The sequence below is a fragment of the Exophiala dermatitidis genome (genome assembly GCF_000230625.1).
Source record: "Exophiala dermatitidis NIH/UT8656 unplaced genomic scaffold supercont1.8, whole genome shotgun sequence".
Classification (NCBI taxonomy): Eukaryota; Fungi; Ascomycota; class Eurotiomycetes; order Chaetothyriales; family Herpotrichiellaceae; genus Exophiala; species Exophiala dermatitidis.
Window position 1 is genome coordinate 305078 of NW_008751653.1, and position 27775 is coordinate 332852.

At 51.8% G+C, this 27775-nt stretch overlaps 7 protein-coding genes across 7 annotated transcripts, besides 1 other annotated feature; 5 read left to right on the forward strand and 2 right to left on the reverse strand.

The window, feature by feature from the left end:
- Positions 1–716: 716 nt before the first annotated feature.
- Positions 717–3381, reverse strand: HMPREF1120_08863 (AP endonuclease 2). The gene is made up of 2 exons (XM_009163133.1): positions 2837–3381; positions 717–2784 (listed from the first exon to the last, which is right to left on the reverse strand). The coding sequence occupies exons 1-2, from the start codon at positions 3054–3056 to the stop codon at positions 1097–1099; spliced, it is 1908 nt and encodes a 635-aa protein (XP_009161381.1). The 5' UTR covers positions 3057–3381; the 3' UTR covers positions 717–1096.
- A 517-nt stretch (positions 3382–3898) lies between these two features.
- On the forward strand, positions 3899–13507 carry HMPREF1120_08864 (uncharacterized protein; the record flags this gene model as incomplete). The annotated part of the gene is made up of 2 exons (XM_009163134.1): positions 3899–13403; positions 13467–13507. The coding sequence occupies 2 exons, from the start codon at positions 3899–3901 to the stop codon at positions 13505–13507; spliced, it is 9546 nt and encodes a 3181-aa protein (XP_009161382.1).
- A 154-nt stretch (positions 13508–13661) lies between these two features.
- Positions 13662–14021: a sequence feature (Protein overlapping with rRNA (HMPREF1120_08865, EHY60922.1) was converted to a misc_feature.).
- A 2070-nt stretch (positions 14022–16091) lies between these two features.
- Positions 16092–16521, forward strand: HMPREF1120_08866 (uncharacterized protein; the record flags this gene model as incomplete). The annotated part of the gene is made up of 2 exons (XM_009163136.1): positions 16092–16358; positions 16411–16521. 2 exons carry the CDS (start codon positions 16092–16094, stop codon positions 16519–16521), a joined length of 378 nt encoding a protein of 125 aa, XP_009161384.1.
- Positions 16522–16589: 68 nt separating this feature from the next.
- Positions 16590–17341, forward strand: HMPREF1120_08867 (uncharacterized protein; the record flags this gene model as incomplete). The annotated part of the gene is made up of 2 exons (XM_009163137.1): positions 16590–16793; positions 16859–17341. The coding sequence occupies 2 exons, from the start codon at positions 16590–16592 to the stop codon at positions 17339–17341; spliced, it is 687 nt and encodes a 228-aa protein (XP_009161385.1).
- Positions 17342–19821: 2480 nt separating this feature from the next.
- Positions 19822–20943, forward strand: HMPREF1120_08868 (uncharacterized protein; the record flags this gene model as incomplete). Its single annotated transcript, XM_009163138.1, has 1 exon — positions 19822–20943. The coding sequence occupies one exon, from the start codon at positions 19822–19824 to the stop codon at positions 20941–20943; it is 1122 nt and encodes a 373-aa protein (XP_009161386.1).
- Positions 20944–23626: 2683 nt separating this feature from the next.
- HMPREF1120_08869 (uncharacterized protein) lies at positions 23627–24750 on the forward strand (the record flags this gene model as incomplete). The annotated part of the gene is made up of 2 exons (XM_009163139.1): positions 23627–24513; positions 24558–24750. 2 exons carry the CDS (start codon positions 23627–23629, stop codon positions 24748–24750), a joined length of 1080 nt encoding a protein of 359 aa, XP_009161387.1.
- Positions 24751–24842: 92 nt separating this feature from the next.
- Positions 24843–26163, reverse strand: HMPREF1120_08870 (uncharacterized protein; the record flags this gene model as incomplete). The annotated part of the gene is made up of 3 exons (XM_009163140.1): positions 24843–24866; positions 25087–25902; positions 25990–26163. 3 exons carry the CDS (start codon positions 26161–26163, stop codon positions 24843–24845), a joined length of 1014 nt encoding a protein of 337 aa, XP_009161388.1.
- Between the last annotated feature and the right edge of the window lie 1612 nt (positions 26164–27775).

The window sequence follows — 27775 nt, forward strand, 5'->3', positions numbered from 1 at the left end:
ACCTTGAAACAGAAGTCCTACCGGCCTGAATGTAAGCCATCTCGCAACCTTTGAATGAGCAGGGAAAGAGCAGGAGAGAGGAAATGGAGACACAGTCCCGCGTGACGAGTACATGAAGAGAAAGCACGAAGATACACGATATGTCAGACCCGCAACCTAGGGCATCTCTCTACCTACCTTAGTAGGTGACGAGGCAAAGAGGGGAGTCAAGATAAACTTTTTGCTACAAACTTTCAAAACTGTCTCCCTACACTGGGCCTGCCAGTGAGGTGGTACAACTTGAGTTCTCGGTGGTGTCCGCAAAGGCTCTCAGGGCGGGTCATGATCGACACTTCGCGGCGATGACTCGCATAAGCGTGCATTGGTGGTCCATGCGCTGACTGCCAATCAATCCGCAGAAGGGATCCGCAAGATCGCAATCTAAACTATCCTGGGCAATTTGCCTTCTCTTTCGGGCCAAAATTTGTCTTTTCGTGCACCTGCAAATCGAAAACCACTAGTACCGCATTTGCATCGTGTCCTTCTACCCCGGTCTAGAGCGATGGACTAGAGGATAGTGCGCAGCTATGACATCAAAAATATCCGAGGTTGCTCGCACAGGCCTACCACGTTCAGATGTTGTTCCCACTTTTCATCGACATCCAGCTACAATGTTGTATGTGTTACTTTGACAGCACGAACATGCTGGGTGGAGTGGGCAAACATGGAAGTAATCATGGGATGAAAAATTGTACATTTTGGAGCAAGTAGTATTATGGCATACAATGGCCAACCATCTAGGCGGCATTGAGAACGTTCATCGTCTCCTGCTCGCATGGCCCGATCAAAATCTAGAGATGCCGTAGCTTGTGGAAGCGGGCATGTAGAAGCACTACCACGCCTCCGCTCTAATGACAGTCGTGTGCACCTTCGACCGAGGGATGGCGTCCCACCCATGGATCTCAAAGCATCAACTCCATTATCCTTGAATGATCCGGCTCCTGGGAGATCGTGCCAGGCTCTGGTAGCCTTAAGTACCGCTCTCTGAGTCCGGAGAATCCATAGGACAAAGGCACCAGAGAGAGGTTAAGGCGAGCTCGAGTCATCTGAACCCTTGTCATTGTTGCGCAGGTGTATGCGTGTCCCAGTCACTGGCCCATATGAAGGTGTTGCATCTCCACTGGGTGCCTTTCTCTTGTTTCCCACTAGGTCCCAGTGGTCGATTGCACATCCAAAATGACCGGCCGCAGTTTACGCCTGGCTTTTTGGTTACCATGATTTTGCAGGGCTCATCATGTTCGCACTTTGGGGCAACCGGTCTGGAGAATAATTTCCCCCAAGTATGCTTCGTCTTGGATGGCGCAGGTGTCGAGATAAACTCTGGGCCGGATCCTTCGGTCATGCCATCTTTGGACGACAGAGCTTCAGTCGTGGCGTCAGCTGCAGTAGCCATCGAAGTGAGGACATTTGTTGCCTCGGCTCCTCCATTAGAGATGATGGAAGCGGGCCGCAGTACGCCACTCTGAGGACTATGTTCAGGCGGTTGCGTCATTTTGCTGTCGGTAGTGGACGGTTTCGCCGCGAAAAAGCCTTTCAGACTTTGTTGGCCTTTGCCCGAACCGTTTGGTGTTGATATCGAGGCTGACTTGCTGCGCTTGACTGACGAGAGAGTTTCATTCGTCTTTGCTTTGCGTTTGGCGTAGGAGGTCGTTGAGGAGGGACAGGTACTGAAGTCAGTTTTTGAGACCGCCTCGCGTTCGTCACTCTGAGACGGAGTTGTAGTCGGCTCAGTGCCTGTTGCAGAAACTTGGACGGATGGTGGAGTTGTAGATACTCCCTGGGCCTCATCTATGGTGCTCTTGGATTTCTGCAAAGTCGGCTGCCTCGTCAACATGTCCTTGATGCTCTGCCGTTTGTAGAATTCCTGAATCAGTTTCCCAGACAAAGGCAGTAAGCATTTCGTTGTCCACTCCCGCTGGCGCACACCCTCGACAAACATGCCAGGCGGGTTCATCAAGTCCAGCACATGGGTCTCTTTGCCATTGATAAGGACTTTGTCTTTTAACACAGCATAAACTGGGCAGTGGTCGGAGCCCAAGAGGCCTTCCTGAATGTTGGCGTCGCTCCACCAATCTCTCATGTCATGACTGCAGATGATATAGTCGATACGGGACCCATAATTGCCAGGGCGGGCATTGACCTTTGTCTCCCAACAAGTGTACATGCCCCTGCGCCCTTCGTGGAATGCACGGCAGACGTCCCACATGATTGCTGTTTCTCTTCCCTCATCACGTTCCCCACGTACCTTCCCACCAACAAGAAGCTGGTTCAACATTCTTCTTGCGGGAGTGGAAATCCACTCTGCTGCGTCAATGCCGTGCTTCCTCATGCTCTCCTCAGCCGCAGCTGTGTCAATTTCTTCTCGTGATATATTCATGTCGCCAACCCATACCACTCTTTTTCCCATTTTGACAAGGTTCCGAATCCTTGCGTCAAGAACGTTCAAGAAACTGGTGCGAAAGTGCGTTCGGGTTTCGTCACGTTCAGCAGGACAGTAGGTGCCGATGAGGACGAATGCAGGAAACTCGAGGATGACACACCGGCCTTCAGAGTCCAGACTGGCAGGGTCGTAGTCCGATATAGGCAGCTGCTGGATACTGGGATACCCACCAATCTGCTCTTCGACTGGTAAATCACGGAAAGCGGTAGAGGAGTTTGGAGGAGTCAGGATGCCAGTGATGCCCTCTTCGGCTCTGATAGGTGCGCATGTGGCATTGCGAGTATAGATAACGACGCCTGAATAACCTGTTTCCGTTAGAGCGTCTGCGGCATCAGCTGAACCTCACTTGTGCCTTACCTTTCTTGTGTTTCGGTAGACTCCAGTAATTATCCCATCCGGGCACCAAAACCATATCATCGCGCAGGTCTTTTCTTTGGATCTTGGTCTCTTGGAACACGACTATATCGGCCTCGAGGGTATCAAACATTCCCGCGAATGTCTTTTTGTCCCTCCACGGCTGGTAGCCAAATGGATTGCGGATGCCATTGACATTCCATGTAGTGATTCGTATGCCCATGCCTGGCTAGCTGAGGCTGCTCAGCCATAAGGAAGGGAAGGATAACGGCCGCGTCATGAATGCGCAGAGTTCAATAGCGCAGTCAATGCTGGGGAGTGGGAAAATTGTCGAAGAAGGGTTTACAGGATGCCGCTGGCGCAGGTCTCTCTAGGACTGACTGAAGACGGACTGTAGTAATGAGGTCCACGGAGTGACAGTACTACAACATAGTACAATAATGAGAAGGTGTGGCGCTCCCAAGTCGCAGTGGGTTTCAGCCGCCGCAGGTACGCGAAAAGCGCATGCGGCAATGCCAGGCGCGGGCGCGGTGAACTTTGAAGACTAGAAGAGGGCACGTGATTAACCTCAGATAGCGGGGCATCACGTGTATCTAGGTACCTACGTTGTACATTGTAGGTAGGCGCTTCAAGTTCGTTCGAGCTGCGGAAGTGACGTAACCGTGCTTACCTTGCACACATTGACTTCCTTAGAACCAGACTCCCACAGCATCTTGTGATAGATGAAATCACCATTGGGGGTTCCAGTCGTCCTTCTATTACTTTGACCGCATCTCACAGACCTGCTATTACCCCCTAGTGTTGTCTCTCACATCCCGTTGTGGAAGACCGTTTATCCTACACCTCAAGACCGCAGCTACCTACTTTCACGCCACAGTGGCTGTGCGGCTTTGATCTTGGCCCAAGCTCGTTACGCGTCAACTTCTCGCTCCCAGGGCATCGGCGCCAACCGAGTTCTGCCTCACTGCATCATAAAGTTGACATAATACGACGTCCTTATGTGGACGACTGTGCGGTAGTTGCCTTGATCGATCCCCGCCTGGGTAACGGCCGGAGCCAGCCAAGATGTTGGAGGGCTTGGTTGCTAATCTCCTCAATCGCTTCCTGGGCATGTATGTGAAGAACTTTGACCCAAAGCAATTGAATGTCGGCATCTGGTCCGGTGATGTCAAGCTCCGAAATCTTGAGCTCCGGCGAGAAGCTCTTGACCAGTTACACTTGCCAATCAACGTAGTCGAAGGTCGACTAGGGGAGTTGACCTTACAAATCCCCTGGTCCAATCTACGAGGCAAACCCGTCAAGGTAAACATCGAAGATGTGTTCCTCCTCTCTGCGCCAAAGCAGGAAGATGACTATGACCCGGAGGAGGAAGAAAGACGGGCAGTGGCTGTCAAGCTGGAGAAACTGGAGAGCGCCGAGCTATTGAAGGAACGAAACACCGAGGCTATGAGTCCAGAGGAGCAGAAGAAGAATCAGTCTTTCACGCAAAGCTTGGTCACTGCTATTGTCGACAACCTTCAAGTCAGCATCAAAAATGTTCACATCCGTTATGAGGATTCAATAGCAACGCCAGGCCATCCCTTTGCGGTCGGGTTCACGCTGAAAGAGATGAGCGCGGTGAGTACCGACGCAGATTGGCGGCCAACATTCATTCAATCCACTTCCGGAACGACTCATAAACTCGCAGTGCTGAATTCTTTGGCACTGTATTGGAACAGCGACGCAGAACTGTTCGGTACCGGAAAAGGAGGCCATGTGGGTGCGGATGCCCAGCAGCTTGATAAAGATGAGATGATCAGGCAGTTCAAGGAAGGTATTGAAGATACTGGCAGCTCCCAATATCTCCTGAAGCCAGTCAGCGGGCGTGCTGGAATTGAAATGGACAAGACTGGAAGACTGGATCGACCCAAGATAAAAGCTCGCCTTCTATTTCAGGAGCTCGGTTTTATCCTTGATGAAGATCAGTATCGTGATGCTTTGATGCTTGTGGACCTCATGCATTACTTTGTGAGGCATCACGAATTCAAGAAGGATCAGCCTGATAAGAGTCCTAAGGAAGATCCTAGAGCATGGCTGAAATTTGCGGGAACAGTTGTGCTGAACAAGATCCACGATCGCAACCGCAAGTGGACCTGGGAATACTTCAAAGAGCGCAGAGACATGAGACTCAGATATATTGAACTTTTCAAGAAAAAGAAGAGGGAGCAAAAGCTAACAGAGCAGGAAACAAAAGACCTGAACGACCTTGAGCACAAATTGAGCTACGAAGATCTGCGTTTCTGGAGATCTCTCGCCCGTAGCCAGCTAAGGAAGGAGGACATTGGAGTCAAAAAGCCAGCCCAAAAGCAAACCTGGTCTGCTTGGATTTGGGGCTCCAAACCTGAAGATAATCAAGGTGATGACCAGGCAGGAATGACTGAGGAACAGCTCAAAGAGCTTTATAAGGCCATCGACTGGGATGAGAAGAAAGCGATTGCGGACAGCGTGGACTTGCCACGGGAAACCATCAAGTTGCAAGTGGAATCAAGCCTGAGGACAGGGAGCTTCACTCTGAAACGGGACCCTCACGGTAAAGCAAATGAAATCCTTCAACTCGTCTTCGACAATTTCAGCGCAAAAGCGCTTCAACGTCCCGACTCCATGATGGCCGAACTTGCTCTTGGCGGGTTTCGCGTGTATGACGGGACGACTGAGGGCACTCTATTCCCTCAAATCGTCAAAGTCAAGGGCGTAGAGGATCAGCCGAAAGACGAGCCGGTAGAAGCGCAGGCAGAAGAGGGTGGATTGGACAACAACAGTGATGCCGGTCCAGAACCCTCAGAAATTCCAGGCGCTGATAGTAGCCTGTTCCATTTTGTTTTTGAGAACAACCCTTTGGACGAAAGCGCAGACACGAAAGTGATGCTGAAGGTGAAGAGCCTCGAATTCATCCACAACCCAAGGTTTGTGGTCGAGATAGCCAAATTCTTCAAACCACCGGAACGCCAGATGGAATCGATTGGCGCTTTGATGGAAACAGCTGGCGCCACTGTCGAAGAAATCCGCCAACAGACTAGAGCCAGTCTCGAGTTCGCTTTAGAAGAACACAAGACCATCAACGCCAATCTGGACATCCAGGCTCCCATCTTTATCATTCCGGAGAGCATCACCGAGGAGAGTACACTCTGCATGATACTGGATGCAGGTCACGTGAGTCTCAACAGCGAGCTGGTGGACAAGGAGACGATGCAGGAAATACACGCCAAACAAAGACAGCAATATACGGAGGAAGACTTCAAACATCTCGAGAGGCTGATGTACGACAAATTTCACCTCAAGCTCGACTCAACACAAGTCCTCATTGGGCCAGGGATTCAAGCAACGAGAGCACAACTAGAGAATCCCGACCCCTCCAAGAGCCTGCACATCATTGACCGCATAAACATGGCCTTCTTGCTCGAGAATTCGATTGTTCCCAAGGCTCCTGACATTACGAAGATTCGTGTCTCTGGCACGATGCCTGTTCTTCATGCGTCAATCTCAGATAAGAAATACAAAAACCTCATGAGACTGCTGGACGTGGCCGTTCCCAAATTCGAAGATGACAGCTCAAGGGCAAATGGCCGGGCTGATGAACCGGAAACACGCAAATCTGTCGAAGATCCCAAAGTCAAGAGAAAATCCGTCCAACTACTTGAGATGAGAAATATACCGATCATTGACCCCGAGTCTGATTCCGAGGAGGCGCCGTCTAAGCAAGTTATTAAGTCCGAGACGCCCGCCAACATCCATCAACGCAACTTTGAAATCAATTTTACGGTGGAGAAACTGCAGGCGTCCTTGTACAAGGCCGATCCCGACGGACAGAAACCAGATCAGCTGTTGGTTGAGCTGGTTGCGGAACATTTCTTTTTCAATTTTTACCTTCGTCCTTACGATATGGTGGCAGAGGTTCTTCTGAAGTCTTTGACCGTCGATGATCATATTGAACAAGCCCCCTTGCCGGAATTCAAGCAGATTATTTCCTCCAAGGGTTTCAAGGCGGAGGAGGATAAGGATTTGTTCAATGTCAAATTCGTCAAGGTGAACCCGGAGTCCCCTGAGTTCAAATCTACCTATGAGGGTATTGTGACCAATCTAGATGTCTCTGTCTCCACAATCAATGTTATTGTGACGAGAAGAACCCTCTTGACGCTTCTCGATTTTGTGCTCACGACATTCGCTGCACCCGCTTCGCAACAAGCTGGCGCCATTGAAGGAGAGGGAAAGGCCACTGCACAGGAAGACTCGGTCGATAGTCTCCCACAAGCCCCACCGCAGGCTGATAAGATCAGAATCAAGGCCAAATTGACTAGTATCGCGCTGATCCTAAACAACGATGGCGTGAGACTGGCAACATTGTCTCTGAACTCCGGTGATGTTGGAGTTTTCCTGGACGCAGGCACCATGCAAGTCAAAGCAAGACTCGGAAGTCTGTCTTTGGTGGATGATATAAACCAAGGAGCGCCTGAAGACTCGCCCTTACGCCGGCTCATTGCGATAGAGGGGGACGACTTGGCCGACTTCAAGTACCAGACATTCGATTCATCTCGGAAGGACTACCCTGGCTATGACTCTGGGATCTACCTGCGTTCTGGTTCTATCAAAGTCAATTTCCTCGAAGAACCTTTCCGGAAGATCATGGAGTTCGGAGTGAAGTTCGGTAAAATGCAAGCTATCTTCAACGCGGCAAGACAAGCTGCGGCAGAGCAAGCCAGTCAGGTCCAGCAGAGTGCTCAGAAAATGCACTTTGACGTGTTGATCAAAACCCCGATCGTTGTCTTTCCCAGAGCCATGGTTGATGATCGTCCTCGGGATCTCCTGACGGCTTACCTGGGTGAAATATACGCCAAGAACAAATTCGTTGGCATCCAAGGACAACAGGGCGGACCTCTGGTTAACAAGCTGACGGCAGGTATCCGACATATCCGTCTGACGACGGAGTTTCACTACGAGGATGGGAGGTCAGAAGAGCTGAAAATGATTGATGAGGTGGACGTCGACTTCAGAATTCGATACCTAGAACACCAGCCTGGTCTAGAGAGGCCAGATCTGGAGGTCGACGGCAGCCTGTCGCCTATCAATCTCCGAGTCTCTCAGACTCAATTCAAATTTTTGATGGAGTTGTCCAAAACTATCCCTGCGGCTTTTGCCACAGAGGATGAATCGGAAGAGGAGATTGCCGAGGAATTGCCTGAAACAACGTCTGAATCTGCTGCGACACCAAGGTCGGAAAAGCGCCCGTCGCAAGAAGTGTCACATCCATCTTTTCAAGGTCCAGAGCTCGGCTCAAGCGATAAAGTCTGGACAAAAGTGAACATTGTATTCAAGGCCCCCATGGTAGGACTCGAACTTATCCTCGCTTCAGAAGATCAACCATTGGACAATTTCGAGGCTGCCAGCATCTCGAAGTTCTCACTGAACGAAACGAATGTCAAGCTGCGGATGCTGAGTGATGGCGCTTTGGAAGCAGAACTTCTCATCCATTCGTTCTCCATTCGCGATAGTCGTTCCAAGGAGACCAACAAATTCCGAAAGATTATGTCGCTGATCAATAGCGACGTCCAGCAGCAGTTCATGGCTAGCGCGTCGATTTCCGGCGGCGACGATAGGCACATGATTGTCATGTTGACCATTGACAGTCCGCGCATCATCGTTGCTTTGGACTATCTTTTTGCCCTCAAGGCCTTTGCTGACACTGCACTGCAATCAGACGAGCCTCCACAAATCGCGGAGGTGGAGGAATTGTCCGATGATGCTGAGCAGAGTACCTCTAACGAGGAAGAACAGAGGAGTATCACTCCTCTACCAGAAGAGTCGAAAACTGATTCTCCAATGAGCGTCTCATTCCGTGTCAACATAGTGGATGCCCAGGTCATCTTGATCGCCAACCCAACTATCTCGAACACCGAAGCTATTGTCTTGGGGACCAAGGAAATCCTGGTATCTCAGCAAAATGCGACGACATTGCAGATAACAAGGGTTGGAATGTTTCTTTGTCGCATGGACAAATTTGAAACAAGCCGTTTGAGGATCCTTGACGATTTCAGTATTCAAATGTCGATGGACAGGCGTACCATTGGCAGAGATTCCTCTCTGACATCCATCCACATCGACGTTGAACCGCTCGTGCTCCGGTTGTCTTTGCGTGACATTCTACTCGTCATGCAGATTATCAGCAAAGCATCATCTACAATGCCGCAGCCGAAGATGCAGGAAGATTCGGAACCACGGAAACTGAAGGAAGTCAAAGGGTCTTCCAAGGCGCCATCCACCAGGCGGAAATCAACGGCAGGCAGGACGACTATGACAGCGAAGAAAACCCAGAGATCAAAATCGATATCGAAGCTTGAGGCAAAGCACTCCCCGAAAAGAAAGTCAGTGGTCATGAGCAGGGAAGAACTGGTCGCTCAATTTGGCGGAATACGAGTAGTGTTGATTGGCGATTTGCATGAACTTCCACTGCTTGACTGGAGTGTGAAAAAGTTTGACGTCGATGTCCGCGACTGGTCTGGTGCCATGACGGCCGACGTAAAATTTGACACTTTCATCAATGTATACAACTTCTCTAAGTCGGCATGGGAGCCTCTTATCGAACCATGGAAGCTGGGCTTTCACGTGTCAAAGCAGCTTCATCCTGAAGTGATGTCTGTCGAGCTTTATTCTCATAAGACAATGGAGCTCACGATAACATCAGCAACAGTCGCCCTAGCTTCCAAGTCCTTCAACTTTCTCTCTACAGATGAGGATATCCTGTCCAAACCACGTGTTGCGGACGCACCATATCGCATCCGCAATTATACAGGCTTTGATCTCAGCGTATGGGCAGACGAGAGAAGTGACACTGCGGCCGCTGCCAAGCTAAGTGATGGAGAAGAGTATCCATGGCGCTTCGAAGACGCAACATCAATGCGAGAAAGCCTCTCACCCGAAGGTAATGCCGGTCTTGTAGGTGTTAAACTGGAAGGGAGCGGTTTCGATAGCATCAGCCGCATACCTGTGATCCGCGAAGGTGAAACGCTCTACAACCTGAAACCCAAAAAGGAGAATGTCCAGCACCGAATGCTCGTGGAAGTGAGATTGGGAGCTGACAATGTCAAATACATCACCTTCCGCTCACCACTGCTTGTTGAAAACAAAACCCAGATACCGATTGAAGTCGGAGTCTATTCTCCTAATGACGGCAATCTTCTCAAGATCGAGAAGATACCTCCTGGTGAAGGGAAGCCTGCTCCGGTTGGCGCGGCCTATGTCCACTCTCTCCTGGTCCGTCCAGACCAAGGGTTTGGTTATGGATGGTCCAACGAACAACTTGTCTGGAGAGATCTCCTCAAAAGATCTACAAGGACGATAACATGCGAATCAGAGAGCAGAGATGGGTCACCTCCATTTTTCTTCCAGATGCACGCGTCATATGACCCTAGAGATCCCATAACAAAGAATTATCCCTACATGAGGATCCAGATATCCGCCCCCGTCGAAGTACAGAATCTTCTTCCTTACGACTTCAAATACAGGATCTATGACAGGAACACGAAGAAAGACTGGACCAACTTCTTGCGCAAGGGAGGCGTGAGTCCGGTCCACGTGGTTGAGCTTTCGCACCTGCTTCTCCTCAGTGTTGATATTGAAGACAGCCCCTTCAAACAAAGCGATTTTGCGATAATCAACAACGATACTCAAGAAGACTTCCGCCGTGAGAAATCAGTTTTGTTGAAAGATGAGAATGGTGCACAACTCAGGCTCAAGCTTCAATATACCAACATCAAGAATAGTGGAGGTGCTTTTAGGGTCTCGATTTATAGCCCATATGTCCTCTTGAACAAAACTGGGCTTGACATGAGCGTGCAGAGCAAGGCATTCTTCGGGTCATCGCGCGCCGTGTCATCCCAGGGCACGAGAACAAGCTCAGGTAAAGGCAAGGCTCTTCCAATGTTGTATTCCTATGCCACCGATGACCGCAAAAATCGGTCTCTGCTCAAGATTGGTGACTCCAGCTGGAGCAAGCCACAGAGTTTTGACGCTATTGGAAGTGCTTATGAGGTTGTCTTGCCCGCCTCAACCGGGAAATCCGAGCTGCATGTTGGCGTTTCTGTCGCTGAGGGAGAGGGCAAGTACAACCTGACTAAGGTGGTGACTGTGGCGCCTCGCTTTGTGCTCAAGAACAAGATAGGAGAGGACCTGGAATTGCGCGAGCCTGGATCTTCTGAGGTTTGGAAGATGAAGCACAACGACCTCCTTCCCATCTATTTTATGCGCCAGACACCAGAGAAACAACTTTGCCTGTGCTTTCCTGGAGTGAACAACCAGTGGTCAGCACCTTTCAACCTTTCAAACGTCGGCATGACCCACGTCAAACTCGCTAAACACGGCCAGAGACAGACGCTTGTTCGAGTCGAGATCATTCTCGAAGATGCAACCTTATTCCTGCACTTCAGTATTGAGACGAAACATTGGCCCTTCTCGATGCGTAATGAAAGTGACACCGAGTTTTTGTTTTTCCAGGCCAATCCAAACATTGCAGAAGATGAAGAAGAAGACCAAGGCAGCGGCTGGAAGCCTATTCGGTACAAACTTCCACCGCGAAGCATCATGCCGTACGCCTGGGATTACCCTGCCTCTAAGAACAAGGAACTTGTCCTTACAGCCCGGGGCAGAGAGAGATATGTGAAGCTGGTGGAAATAGGCAACTTGATACCTATCAAGCTGCCACCCGATCAACCCGGTAGTCCTCCAAAAGTCATCGACGTCAACATTGTTGCGGACGGCCCAACGCAAACACTCGTTCTTTCCAACTATAAGCCATCAAAGTCATTGTATAAGCAAAGGACCGGCCAGAGCACTGCCTCGCAGACCAGCCTCAATCAGGGATTCGAGGTCAAGGAGATCGAGTCCGAGATCAATTTCAAGGCTGAACTTCGATTAGCTGGCATCGGGATTTCACTCGTCAACAGCAAACTCAAAGAGCTCATGTATCTTACTTTCCGAGAGATCGAGCTCAAGTACGGAGACTCCAGGCTGTATCAAACACTGAATGCCACCGTCAAATGGATCCAGATTGACAATCAACTCTACGGCGGCATTTTCCCAATTTTGCTCTACCCAAGTGTGGTCCCCAAGACCGGCAGAGAAATGGAGGCACATCCTATCTTCCATACGATGATTACTCGGGTCAAAGATGATTCCTATGGCGTCCTATACATAAAGTATGCCACATTACTTTTGCAACAGATCACTATCGAACTCGACGAGGACTTTATATTTGCTATGCTTGACTTCTTGAAGGTCCCTGGCGCATCATGGGCCGAGGAAAAGGAGGGCAGGCTATGCGATGAGGATCTAGATGTGCCAGAGCCTACTCGAGAAGAACAAGGACAAGACGTTTACTTCGAGCTACTTCATCTACAGCCAATTCAGTTGGATTTGTCCTTCGTGAGGACGGAGCGTGTCAATGCCGAAGACACATTCGTCAACAGTCCGTTGATGTTCTTCGTGAATGTCATGACAATGTCGATTGGCAACGTGAACGACGCTCCCATTAAGCTGAACGCCCTCATGCTGGAAAATGCAAGAATATCGGTGCCAGCCTTGATCGCAAACATTCAAAACCATTACACTCAAGAGGTACTTCGGCAGGTCCACATCATTCTTGGATCAGCAGACTTCCTGGGCAATCCTGTTGGTTTATTCAACAGTGTCAGTTCTGGGGTTGCTGACATCTTCTACGAACCATACCAAGGCTTGGTCATGACGGACAGACCTCAGGAACTTGGGGTCGGCATCGCAAAGGGCGCAAGTAGCTTTGTCAAGAAATCCGTCTTTGGATTTAGTGACAGCATGGCCAAGTTCACCGGCTCCATGTCCAAGGGACTTGCAGCGGCAACAATGGACAAGGAGTTCCAAGACCAAAGGCGAATGTCGAAAAGTCGGAATCGTCCCAAGCACGCACTGTACGGGGTCACTGCAGGCGGTAATGCCTTTGCTTCAAGTCTAGCCAGCGGTATCGGCGGCCTGGCAAGACATCCTCTTGAAGGAGCTGAGAAGGAAGGCGCCCTTGGTTTCGTCAAAGGTGTTGGCAAAGGGGTGCTTGGCCTAGCTACAAAGCCTGCAATTGGTGCCTTCGACCTGGCGTCCAATGTGGCTGAAGGTGTGCGAAACACCACCACGGTCTTTGATGCCGAGGGACTCGATCGAGTTCGGCTCACTCGTTTCATTGGCATGGATGGCATTGTTCGGCCATATTCCCAGCGTGAGGCCCTTGGACAATTCTGGCTCAAGACCTGCGACGATGGGAAATACTTCAACGAGGACTACATTGCACACTTGGAGCTCGAGGGCCGGGATATGATGGTCATGGTCACATATAACCGCATTCTCATGATCCGGACGAAGAAGCTCCGGATGGAGTGGGATGTCAAACTGACGGATGTGCAAACAATCAGCAAGGAGAGAACAGGCATAAGCATTGGACTCAAGGGAGGAGCGAACGGGCCATTCATTCCTGTCACTGACGAAGGCAGCCGGAACTGGCTATACAAGCAAATCGCCATTGGTAAGTACAATCCGCTGTTATTTGCTCAGCAGGCATGAGTTCTCCAGCTAACCTTACATGTAGCTGTGAATGCCTTCAATGACAAATATAACGCCAAAGGATGAAAGCCCCACGACAGAATTGATCGCTGAATTGATAGGATCCAAACTGATTATGAAGAAGCTTTCGTTGCCATGGCGAAATTGGTTGAAGCGTACACATGCAAGCATCCACGGTGCTGAATGCCGTGCCTGCTTAGTTTGATGACTTCTCGAGTCTTCATAAAGAGTCTCCTCTCTGTCCCCTGGGTGGTCCAAAAACATAAGATCGGGCAAAAACAATCGACAGTGAGGATTCGCAATTGGTCACCCACATTGCTACTAGCTGACCGGCATTGAGCTTAAGTGCCACTGAGCGGACGGGAAGTGCTGTTCTCTCAAATCCTATGGCCGATTGTGGAAGAGAATTGTGTACATAGGCATTACGTACTGTATGCAAACATAGAAAGTACGTTTTGGCTGCTCTGGACCCCCGAGTTCCTGTCTCTCGGAGCATGAAAGCATCACTCTGTCCAGTACGGCCATGTACCAACAGTTCAGTATTCATGTAGGCAAAAAGGTAGTAGTGTCCCTTAGCCATGGTCTGGATGATGCACCTCGAAGTCACCGTTGCCGCAACACAGTTGAGGCGCACAAAGGAGGGGTTGGTTCGCTCGCTGGAGATATCGCAGGTGGTGATAGAGGACGCAGGCAAGGACAGAAAACAAGGATGGGAAAGCTACCACTTGGGGTTGGCCATGAAAGGCTGAGAACGTACAGGAAGCCGCGGGGACTCGCTTCCACCGTGCGCCCACTCCGAGGACAGTAGTCGGGTAGATAATCAGCATAGATCACCACTGGCCTCGACTATTTTGGTGAACTTCTGCGTTCCAATCTCTTTCAAACAGCAGAAACAATTTATTGCCCACTCCCATACCTCGTCCGACTTACTGTAACGTCGCAGTCAACTTGAAGCACAAACACGGAGGCGGAGGGGACCTTCAGCCGGGCAACGGAACAAGGAGCCAGCGATGACCATTCGACTTCCATTGCGATGAGCTTGTAACGGTGCGGCATTTGGCGGTGAAACATTGTCACTGTAGGCATCTACCTGGTAGTGAGGGAACGCAAGGATCGGTTGAGAGTCGTGAATGGGTGAGGCTGCAAGGGTTCATGGAGAGACCGGCTGGTCTAGTGTGCGCCTCAATTGTTGGTAAATTTATGATCATGGTTCCGTTCAGCTGAAGTTGACCAGGGTGGGAGACAACCCCAAGCCATTACGCCAAATCATGCGGCGTCCTTCCCAGGAGGTTGTAAAAAGTGCTAATAATGGCGAGCTTGACTGTTCACAAACGCCTCCCAGAGTTCAGCTGTGACAACCCCCGTTATCTTTCCAGGATTTTGAAACAATATAACCCTGCCCCTCGCGCCGGAAAAGCTGAATGCCAGGATTTGCAAGACGCGCCTCGCCCCGCGGAAACGGGACGCCATGCCATCCCACGTACTAGTGAGGCGAGGATTGCGCTGAGGGGCTAGTCGACCAGGGCGTCCTATCCGACAATCCTTCTTCCTCCAGGCGACAGATCCGAAGTTTTGCTCGAGCCCAGCGGCAGCATTAGATCTGCGATCGCCGGGTTCGGTGGCAAAGTTCTCCGACGAGCTGGAAGTCTAGCTAGTTGTTCCCACGAAAGCAACGTTGAGCAATGAGTGGTGATCCCTCAGCGATCTGGTCATGAACGCAACTTCGATTGAGATCCGCAGTTTGACGAGTCCTTCCGAAGCTCTCTGTGGCTGCCTACGGATCCATATCAGGCTTACTATCGAAAAGCACTGGTGCACATGCCTCGCTGGAGCACATCACCTATAGCCTCTGTCAATCTGGGAGAGTCCGAACTCAGGTGACAAGGATTGAACCGCAATACCACTGGAGCCCGGCAGAGTGCTGGTGGTGGCGCTACCCAGTCTCATTCCCATCCCCAGGGTAGGCCAACACTCCATGGTTGCCCGTGTTGATTCCCAAGGGGCCCATGGGACTCGGACTGCCACCAAACGGTATGTACCCCAGCTTGTCCCAGCCCGCGCTGAGAATATGAGTGTCACCAGTTCATGGTGGTCAACATTCAGAGGCTGAGCGGACATGTCGACATTGTGGTGTGCTGGAGCAGTCTCCTACGACAGTCTCAGGGCAGGGCTGCACCAATGGTTTGGAGCGAGACCCTAGGCTCTCTATCCGATCCTGACATTGACAGGTCCGGTGCATGACTGCGGATGGTGCTCCTTTGCGCTGCAGGTCCTTTACGTATGTTGTTTTATGTCTGAGCACCGTATCTCCGCCTCCAGCCTTACGCCATCTGCAACTCATTTTGAGGCTTGCATGGAAATCGTGTCACCTCAAGAGAAATGAGAAAGGCTGGCATTATCAGGCACGAACAAGTGTGATTGATATGTTGAGCACCACGCTCTGACCTTGAATTGGTCTCCTCAACTTCTTTCCAGAACTGCCAGTTACAAGCTGCCGCTTACCACGCGAATCATCCACTGCCACGCGGCCGCACAGGACGCCAAACTTCATCAGACATCGACGTTGACGTTTAAGTTGAACTAAGCATAGGTACCATTCGGTTCCAGCCCCAGAGGGTTGCAATGGCTAATAGCATCAAAGTCGGAAAACATGTCCCTGGACATGTCCTTCGAAGACCATCATTATGTGGTCCTATTGGCAGTCTCTGCTTCATGTGCTTCCCTTCACCTTGCCAGCGACGTCTTCAACATCATGCAAGACCAGACATCGCTAAACGGAGATTTGCAGACACTTTGCGTGGCCTCTCTGCGCCTGGTGGCGTTTGTGGCCAGCATAATCCTCCTTGAACAGACTCACAATGGGCCTTGGATCGACTTCTGTATCCTTGCTTCTATACTCCTCCTGCTGGTCGGTGAGGTAAGAGGACCGAGAGCCCTGAAAAGAGATGCCGCTAAAGCCATATCAATAGTCGTTGACCCGAGCGAAGGTTACGCCAAAGACCTCTATTTTGAAGCACATTTCCGTGGTGGTGAACACTGTTGCAATCGGTGTAAGATTCTTTAGTGCCGCAGCCGGGTGAGTTTTCGAGGCCAACTCCTCTCACGTTGCAACTTGCACGACTTTTACCTGACACTGCGCAGTCTCGAAATGGGGACCTTCGCCATCTTCATTTTCGCCCACCTGTTCCTGGAGTATGGATATTCGCTGTTGTACTGTCTGTCGGGGACCAGTACGCAGCGCATATGGCTACATCGGTTCGACATGATTCGACTCAGTCTATGCTGTGCGACTATCGCCACCGCCCTAGTGGCAGTCTGCATCTGGGCACATTGGCGTCGCACAATCCTGGTGGTAAGGCTGTCCTGACAAAGGCCATGTAACCAAGTGTTGTCTGACGAATGCCTTTTTTTGTTCAGGTCACGGCCACTTCGTGCTCAATCTGCAGTCTGCCATTCTCCCAATGGATATCATTCTGCAGTAACCTGGGCCGGCCGACCGAGTTCGTGTGCGAGACTGCCGCAAGGCTGGAGAGCGCAAACACCTCACCGAAATCCAACGCTGGATGGAATCATCAGCGCCATCTTTCCAATTCCAACTCGGCCCAACAGCTCCGCACGGCTACATCATTCACCCACACCATTTCCCCAGAGCGACTTCGGCCTGCCAGATCGTTTGGTGAACCTACAATTCCCGGTGCATTGCAAGCCCCAAAGATGTCGAGAGAGATCCGAGCCTCCCCAGGATTTATGCCAATGACGGCGCTGCCACAGATGAACCGCACCTTGCGACCCTTTGACGCTGTCCCTCCCGCGCCAAGGAAACAGAAACAGCCAGTATACTGCAACGACGTGGTATATCCAGAGCATCAGCAGCCTCATGGCCCAGAACGGTGGTTGTGAGTACAAGTGCTCACCGCTGGGGCCCTTTGGCGACTGGTGCATACAGGAGGGCCCAGCCCAAGCGGCCAATCCAAGGAGGCTAGTCTCCGATGTATGAATGTAACGATGGTAGGATGATGAAGGGCGTTGGTCACTTATCTACCCGGTGGGCTTTACATCGGACTTTGCGAAAAATGGCAGCAGGCTTGCTGGGAAAAAGAATGCGGTTCTCGACTTTCATTTATGACAGCTTCTTGCTTTCTTTCCTCGGGTATGGAGGGGCTTCAAGAACGCTTTGTGCTATGTCAGGGTTCATGTGAGTATTCCCAGTCTGACAAACTGGGGATTGAGTATGAGCCTATGCTATGATTATTTACCCGTCAATCGTCGCTCCCTTCATGAGCTATTTAGGAGACTTGATATTCTTGTCACCAAATACTTCTTGTACTATTCAGGCTCGCAGTACAACTTAGTCTCCTGGGTCATAATGACGATCGTACTATCTGTCTCCAAATGACTACCTATCTCAGAGTCCAATGCTTGGCCTAATGCTAAGCTATATCTCGGGGGCCGTCATGGTAGTCACTATTACTACTTATCCCCTTCCAAAATGTCGGTAATGTGGATCTACTTAGCCAGGCAGCTGGGAGGTTTGGGCCTCCGTCACCGCCTGTCTACATTTGGGGAGGTGGGTTGTCGGCGTCGGAGATGGGAGAGGTCTGCTTGTTTTGCTCCCGGACCACGCATCGCATGTGGGTGCCTTGCAATGGTGGTGGGCTCTCTGTAAATTGCATCTGAGACAGCTCCTCTGGATCCCGAATGTTCTCCCAGGCGGATGGCATCGTGGTGACTTAACTGGAATTCGGACCTTGCTCCACTTCGATCGACTATGATCCCGCCGTCTCCCTCAGCTTCAGTGCATCTCTCCTGCTTGCTGCAGTACAGTACAGGCAGGGGGAAATCCACAGTTTACCCAGCCGCCAGGAAGAATGAGATAGACCAGGTTGAAGTCTTGAGGAGGCCATCTGTCCGGGCCCCTCGGTCGCCTCTAAGCGCCCGTCTACGAGGAAAGAGAATCTTATTGGCAAATCCATACTTTTGGATCAGGCGCCAGCAGCTGAGAGCCAATCCTTTGTTTTTCGGAGTGACCGATTTATGTCCAATAGCAAGTGGTCTCAACAAGGTTCTCTGGATGGAATTGAGAACGATGAGAGCTGGCACCACAACCACAACCACAACCAGACCCAGACCCAGACCCAGAACCAGAACCAGACCCAGAACCACTCACTGTTGGTTCATGGGTGTGCTGCACACCCATGTATGGCACACTGGCACGCTGGCACACTGGGACGCTGGCACTCTGGCACTGCATGCGAGAGAGAAAGAGGCTCCTTTCTTTTCGGTTGTAGCGAGGCGAGGGGGGCCGACGCGCGGGAAACTGTCTGTGTCTGGCCCTGGCAGTGGTCTGGCGGAACTACTGTGCTAGCGATCAAGTAGTGATCGAACACGAGTTATTGCGCCTCTCTCTCCCTTGCATGGAACGTACGAACAGGATGAGCAGAGCAATGCTGCCGTGTGCTGTACTCCAAGCCCGGTCCTTCCTCCTGCTGCTCCTGCAATGCAGTGCCAGCGGACATGGACACACCAGCACTGAGAGAAGCAACCCGACTCCAGGGGCCGTATGCAAGCCATTAGAGTTTATAGCTTCGCGATGGGCAGCGCTTCCCCGCCTTGAGGAGATCAGACCTATACCGGTTGGAGTACACTTCGTTTGGCGAGCGATATAGAGGGCACCGCTTCCCTCCTCCAAGTATCATAACCATACCGGTCCGAGTACGGCCCACCCTGCACCAGGACGTGCCGCACGGCGAGCTATTGAATGAGAATGCTGGCAATAACACTGCCGACATGCACCCTTGCTTGAGTCCGGTTGCTGTCTGCAGCGCCGAGAGCGCCTGCAAAGCCACCTCAATCCTGGTCAAGAGCAGCAGGATGGCTGCATCACTGAACTGAGGAATGAGACAGTGTCATCCTCATTCGATAATGTCTGCCCGGACGAATCATTGCTGCAGCAATGCTGCAGTCAATGCCTAGGTGCCCAATGGTCTCTGCATCATATCCGTAAGCGAGGCCTCTGGCGTCCAGCACACCACTTTACATCCGTGAACAGCACATTGTCCGGTGAGTGGGTGGCTGCGGTCGCTCCATCGACCATTCCCACGACCTGAAGGAGTAAGGCATGCATATTGGTCGAGCCCCCCAAATGCTCGCCTATATCTAGCTGTTGGGCCTTTTGAAAAGCAGTCTTGCCTCAGCAGTTGTTCTTCCTCTTTTTCATTCTCAAAAGAAAAGAAACCTCATATCCCTAGCTGCTTTCCATTACATTTGATTTCTTGACCCACGGTAACTACACCATTGTAGCCGTTCTTTGTCCAAGTGGGTCCTTACATATTTCTCTTGAGCCACCAGAAGTACATCCAATCTTCGTCAGCTCCCCAGCCATGCCCCCAAGGACGAGGAGAATCGTGTGGACTGAGACGAACATGAAACTCCTGATTGGGGCCATGCCTATGGTTGAACACTTTGACCCGCGCCCTGACGAGCCGCCCGAGGCAATGCTACCTGTGCCGGCTGGGCCTCCGGAAGGGGAGGCCGCACAGGGAACGCGTGCCACCGCCCAACCCACTAATCCTGGCAACGACCATGAGTTGGAGCACAATCATGCTGCGCCAGCTGATCAAGGCCAAGCTGTGGACTGGCTTGACGTCCCTGGGCAGAGGGAGGTCTTGCAAGCGTTCTTTCGTGTCAGCAAGCATTTACCTCCAACAGGGGCAGCTTACGACCGCGACGAGGCTATGACCTACCAGAGAATCTTGCGATGGGCTGGGGCCATTCCAGCGGCCGCTTCACCGCAAAGAAACATTGTCCCGTGGTTGAGGAGCTTCTCTTCCGTGCAAATCCAAATATGTAATGCTACAGGGGAGTTGTTTGTGATGGTCGACCTGGAGCTGGCTTTATTCTTGGCAGATCGAGCGGAGCCATATATGGCTCCTTTGGCTCAAGTCTTGCACGACTTTGCCAGGTGGCGATACATGGATCCAGCCACGGCGGAGAGATATCTCCCTGAGTGGGAGTATCTTGTTCTAACGATGCGCGAGAAGGTTGCGACAGTGGAATCTGAGGGATATCTCGGCGATCGTTTGGCGCTGGAGGCCGCATGCATCGGGAATCTGCTCTTGAATGTCTTCCAAGACCTGGACATGAATATCTGCGGCATCACAAAGGCTGGCATAATCATTCAGTGGGAGGGTCCTGCCACGGTGACCTTGTTCCCAGTCAACGTTTGGTTCCTGGAATACGCCACTGGAGATGTCTTCAGACTTACAATGAAGGCGCCTTTTAAGCTGCATCACATGCCTGTCGCATTTGCCCTCAATGGCACCATGGCATTTCAGGAGGTCGAGCAAGGTCCGAATATCTTGCAATTGATTCGCGGCCCTGCTGATGATCACGGTTTGGACAGTGAGTTGGAGGGGCACTCCGAACATGATTCTGAAATGGAACATGACTCTGAACGTGAGCATGAAGTTGAGACGGATATGGGGCGATTGTCCATCCTGTAGTTGCGTGTTGCTTTCTTTGTGAAAAATGATGTGATCGTCGTCAGTTTTGTCAAGTATCCGGCGTTGTTGGGAGATAGGAAGGCGGCGGAGGAAGGCGGCGGAGGCAGGCGGAGGAACCTTTCTAGGGACCAAGCGTATCGTTCTGCTATTTTAATCAACCTGACGCGTACCCCATGATGTCCAGAGTGGCAATAGGTGCTACCAAGTCGAAGTACACCCGTGGGCTAATGATGTAGCAAACATGTTGTGCTTCAGACAAGGACCTGTTCGTCTTGTTCGAGAACGTTGACCGAAAGCTTAGAGTTGGTAAGGCCCCGACAAAGTTCAACCCTGCCTCGGGGGAATGACGGACCGTCGTGAATTGTTAGTTTAGCCGCCGTGTCGACCCATCACGTTGAATGCACGAGTGATTGATGAGCAGCCTCGACCTGGTGCCCTGTAGTAACATGAAGCAATTAGACGTGATAAGTAGAGCGGCAAGTACACTGTCAACCTTCAATAGTGTGATATCAATGAAAAGGCTTCCGGGGTCTCAGGAGTGTACTTCAAATGTTTTCGGCGTCGTTGAGTCACAGAGCCGCCAGCCTGGGAAAAGACATTCTCCTGACGTCCATGATGGATTTACTCGTAAGCCTGCCGGAAGACAGTACAAACGTTGAAAGAAAAGCCCCTGAAGTGTCCGGTTGCTATCGTTATTGACTTCCATGGCCATAGCCGTGGGCTCCTTTGTTGTGTTGTTGGACTTGACATTGTGGGAGGGGCATCAGAGACGGCGGAGCATCATGGTGACACCCGTAAGCGACGCACGTGGGAGGTTTCTTCGAAAGCATCGGAGCTCCTTGCGCGTAGGCTGCTTGTTGCGATGGGAGGCTTGCTGTTACCGTCAGGATGCTATGTACTTGGGTTGACGGGACTATTGGTATGCGTGAGGCAGTCGGTGCCCTTGGACCCGCTCAATCTTTATCAAGTTCTGTGGTTCAAGCGCGCCTCCACACTATACAGTGTACATTCCCTGAACTCTTGTGCAGCGCCTAACTGAGATGCATCTCATCTGAACTTCGAGTCAGTCAGGGAGACGGCCACACACTGAGTTGGATAGCCACGGACAAGACAGCGTCGCCATTGGTGCTTGTGTGGGGCAGGGAATCGCGAGTGGCAGAGGGAGTCGTTGGCGAAGCTGTGCGAATGGTGGTAACAGACACGTGAATGGGCCTCCTCGCGCAGGCGGCCCACGCTGAAACGATCGACCACTATGATAAAGGGTCGGACTCTGCACCAATCCTGCCACAGCGTTGTCGAGGGAATTGTAGATCCAGTGCTGGTAAGATTGGGGTTAACTGTCAGCCTGGGGGTTGCCTAGGGCATTCAGCAGTTGATTCGGGTCACATGGCGAGATACTTTCGTGACATGTTGGCCTGATAGTCCGGTTTGCCATGCACGGGCTGGTGCTACCATTAGCCATGGGGCACTGCATTCGACAACAAAATAATGGTAGTCGTGAAGGGAGATGTGGCTCCAAAGAAAGATGGAAAAGTGCCAGTTTGGCGAAGCGACTGTCAGAACAAGTTAGCGCAACACAAGTACGTTGCGTGTTTGGAGCAGCGTGAGATGACGTGCTGCTAAGGCCCTGTTGGGTCAAGTCAATTCAGGGGCAGCTCGGTGGCTCCAAGCTTGACATTTCGTTGACCTCAACTTGAACTTCTTCTTGCCTTCAAGTTCAGTGCAGGTGCAAGACGCCGACGACCACATTCACCCCCCCGACAACAGCGACAGGTAAGTTACTGCCTCTTGCATACCATGGCTACCTTGCTTCATACGCCGTATCCTCAGTCGCATCCGTCCAGGGTTACACAACGCTCGGGTTGCCACATGGGCACTAGTAAGGGGCCCTCATGGCCCGTCCACGGTCGCAAAGAGACGGTGCGCACCGAAAGCGCGTGAACTCTGGCTACGGCGTTGTTCGCTTGGAGTTGCTCGCCCGGAGGTTGCCGGCCGTTTCGTATCGCAACCGTTGCGCAACGTCTTTTTGCTCCAGCATCCGGACGCTCGGATTTCGGGAACTGCCCAAGTTTGATGTTTTGTCATTCAACACCAGCCTGTCAAAGCCCCCTTCCCTTTCGGATTCTCGGCGAGTTCGGTCGGCTATTGGTATGAGACCCCTGGAATGGAATTGAGTTTTCGGAAGTGTGCGGCTCCCAGAAACCTTCATTTAACTTCAACGCCCGTGCCGTCAAACGCCCCAATGAGATTTGAAGGGGTCACGCCAACGTTGATATGGCAGATGGCCAGGGCAGAAAGCCTTCTTCGACATCAGCAGGGGCTCATCTCTTATGACATAAGGCTATATGCTTTGGTATGCATGGCTATTCCTATAGGGGATTACCCTCTCTGGTGGTTGAGGCCTTGGTATCTTGGTATATCGCCGGTGTCGTTGTTACCTCGCTGGCGTTATTGCTGATATCGAACTTCAGGTGACCGGACTTCAAGCGAGGGTCCGTCAGTTCAAACAATGTGAGCTACAATGCCGGATCAACAGAGATCAATCTCGCTTGTGTCAGCCCCGTCCTCCCTGACTACTGAATAGTAGGTTTCTGTGTCTCCTGTATAATAAGTCTGGCTGGATGACAATGTTTCTGTTCTCCATGCCTTTTCCTATCGCCCAACGTGATAGTGCCCATTCGCCATGAGCGCGCTGAGACTGCCACTGGTGTGGCTTGTGATTCTGCTTGAATGCGTTCTTTCCCAGGGAGCTGATCTGAAGCCACGATGGGGATGGGATGCTGTTCAGCCGTTGGCAACAATCACCCCATGTCCTGCTGCGCCGGTTTCTCTCGCACCACCGCCCGTCACGGTCACTGAGCAGTACCAACCTGTGTCGACATGCAAGACTCAAACGGCCTGCATCAAGCGAAAGTGCACGACCAAATACCAATATCACACCTATGAATACGTCTCCACCGTGATTCCTTGCCTAGACGGTGCATCCGCCACTACAGTAACTGAGACCCAGCAGCCTGTTTTGATCTCCAGGTCTTCAGAGATCATCAGAAACACGCGACCGATCACCAAGATTGTGCATGGCAATGCTACCGCTACCACTGCGGTGATTGATGCCACCACCATTGTCAAGGAGTGGAGTGCGCCCTTCAAGGACATCGGCCCTCTAGCTCTTCCCAATTACGAAGGAAGCGGCCTTTGCAAGTCCTGCAAAGGGCCAAAAGGGGCGAAACGACAAGTGCTCGACGTTATTGAGTGTACCCGCCGTCATCGACGTGGCACCATTTGTCGCAAGAACAGTGAGACCTGGCTTTACAACCCAGCTCCGACCTCGGCCTCGGCGCTGTCGGCTGTGTGCTCGCTTCAGACGAGTGTGGCTGCTGGTACTTACACTTTCGCCTTCCCTCAACGCGCCCCTCCGGCGACGATCCGCGTCCCCCAGCGGATCGTCACGTACACTGTTGGTGAGATCCGGCCCAGTACGGTGACGACAACAATCACAGAGACAGTCACCACGGTCCCCGAGCGCGAATGGACCGCTTGGATCACTCGATCATGTGCACGGCCAACCAAGTTCGAGTTCGAGGTAACGGTGACCACCACTGTTGTATATACAGTCCCTCCATTCGTGGTCCCAGGGCCAAGGCCAACGTCTGTTCCCGTTCCGTCCGGGTGGCAAGATTGGACGGTCTCGTCAACTGTCTCTGCCACCCTGACTTCCTCATCGGTATCAGCAAGCTCTTCGTCCGCGACCTCTTCTCTTACTGCTTCCGATTCGCCCGTTGGATATTCCACCTCGACGACGAGTAGCACGTTCCTTACATCACAATCATCCAGTTGGACAACTCCCACGACTGCATCAACGTCCAGTTCCTCGACTACCTCCAACTCGGGCTTGGGGCCTATCCAAGGAAGCACCTCGACAACTGGAAGTGAGACGTCAGCAACCACATTCGGTACTTCAACCACTGCCTCCAACTCGAGCTTAGGACCTATCCAGGGGAGTACTACCACAACCGCAAGCGGAACGTCAATGACTACAATTACTAGTAGTACTTCATCCACAACCTCCAACTCAGGCTTAGGTCCTATCCAAGGAAGTACTTCGACAACCGAGAGTGGAACCTCGACAACTACAGTTGTTACCTCGGCCACCCTTTCCACATCCACAAGCAGTTCGACCAATATTTCGAGTTCCTCGAACAACCCTTCAACTAGCACGTCCTTGACTAGTGCATCCACGACCAGCACCGAGTCTCCTAGCAGCTTCTCGACCGGTATCTCGTCGACCAGCAGTACCTTCACTAGTACTGCGTCAATGAGCACCGCTTCGACGAGCACCCTGTCGACCAGTGTGACTTCAACGATCAGTTCTTCGTCTGTGCCGACCACCACTACTGAAACCACCACAGGACAGACTACTGCACCCATCTCGCAGTCCACGAGCTCTCCAGCACCTTCTGTGACCTCTGCTTCGTCTGCATCCTCGGCAACATCTGCGTCTTCAGCAACCTCTGCGTCTTCCGCCTCGTCTGCATCATCTGCAACATCCGCGTCTTCCGCATCTTCTGCGTCTTCCGCATCGTCCGCAACCTCAGCATCTTCGGCCACGTCTGCATCTTCGGCCACGTCTGCATCGTCTGCATCTTCCGCGTCGTCCGCAACCTCAGCATCTTCGGCCACATCTGCATCTTCGGCCACATCTCTAACGTCAGCATCATCGGCCACATCTGCATCGTCTGCATCTTCCGCAACGTCCGCAACATCTGCAACGTCTGCGTCTTCAGCGTCTTCAGCATCTTCTTCCAGCGCCTCTAGCTTTACTACCACCATCATCAGTAGTGCTACGACGAGCTCGAGCGCATCGGTCACAACAACACCTGCCGCGGCACCCAGTGGATTCCTGATCCAGGTCGCAGGAGCAAGTTCGACTCGACGTCGTAAACGCCAAGCAACGAATCTCTGGATCGGATTTGATCAAAGAGACATAGCTGTCCTGGTGGACACGAAAGACACTGCTGCTTACTTTATTGCGGCGGGAGATCACACTCCAATGATGTCGGATGGTAAATACGTCGGCGCTGATAGTAACTCTTCATTCGCAGCATTGATCCGGTCACCTACATTGCCCGACGCCTTCAATGCGTGGTCATTTTCTGACAACAATGTTACCCAGCTGGATGGTGGAGTCTCCTTTTGCTCTGAGGGCGGCGTGGTCGTCATCTTGTTGCCAGGGGACAGATGCGCTACTCCTGTCGCGTTGATTCAAACTGGTAAGTGGTCTACCTCCGTGACTCTAGTGTTGTGTATGTCGTTAACCTATCTGTGCAGACGTACAACCGATTGTTAGCTCCACAACATCTACAACATCCACAGCCAGCACAACTACAACCACTCCTGTCACAACCACCGAATCAACCACGACTGAGCCCCCCGGCTCCACGCTTACTACTACCTCTCCGAGTCCGAGCAGCCCGATCAGCAGCGTGGCGACCAGTACGATAACCACCGAGAGTTCCACTTCCGTGAGCTTAACCACATCTGTGGCGACGACAACTACTGCAGGCGAAACAACGACGAGCGCCGAACCTACAACAACCTCCGTAGTGACCACCACGACCACGACGGAGGAGCCTACAGCTACCACGTCGGAGTCGACCATTACCACTACATCGGAACTGACTACCACCACTACCTCAACAACCACGACGGAGGAGACTACTACCATTACAACATTGTCAACCAATACTACGCCAGGGACAACGACAACAACAGAAGAACCAACCACGACTACTACCACCACCACCACAACCACCAGCAGCGAGGAAACTACCACCACCACGCCGTTACTGACAAGTACTACAGCAGCTGTAACGACAACAACAGAAGTGTCATCTACCACCACTACAGAAATGACAACGACGACTACGGAGATGCCTTCTACCACCACTACCACTACGACAGTAGAGACAACCACAACCACAGAAGTCCCTACTACCACCACTACGGAAGGGACAACAACGACAACTGAGGTGCCAACAACCACCACCAGTACTTCTACTATCAGCAGCACTACGAGCACTCTCACCACTACCGTTGAGCCAACAACGACCACTACCAGTGAGGTGACCACTACTACTCCTGCGGTAACAACTACTACCACTACTCCTCCCGCAACCACCACCACCACTGAGGTGACCACCACCACTACTCCTGAGGTGACCACGACTACTACTTCTGAGGTGACCACGACTACTGCTCCAACAACGACAACCACTGAAGTGACTACTACTGCGACTACTACTCCTGAGGTAACCCCTATTACCACCACAACTTCTGAGGTAACAACTACTACTTCCAGTACTCTTACCACTACCCCTGAAACAACCATTACCACTACTGCAGTGGTGACCACTACTACTACCACTCCCGAGGCAACAACAACAACCACCACTGAGGTGACCACTACTACTACTGCTGAAGTAACAACTCAGACTTCTCCGACAACAACCACCACTACTGAGGTGACTACCACTACTGCTCCAACCACGACAACGAGTGAGGTAACAACTACTACTACCGCTGAGGCAACTACCACTACCAGTGAGGTGGCCACCACCACCACTAGTAGTGAGGCAACAACCACTACTTCCAGTACTCTCACCACTACCGTTGAATCAACCACTACTACCAGCGAGACGACAACCACTACTACCGCTGAGGTGACCACTACAACAAGTGAGATGACCAGCACTACTTCCAGTGAGGTGACGACCACCACCTCTAGTACTTTCACCACTACCGTTGAGGCAACCACTACTACCAGCGAGGTATC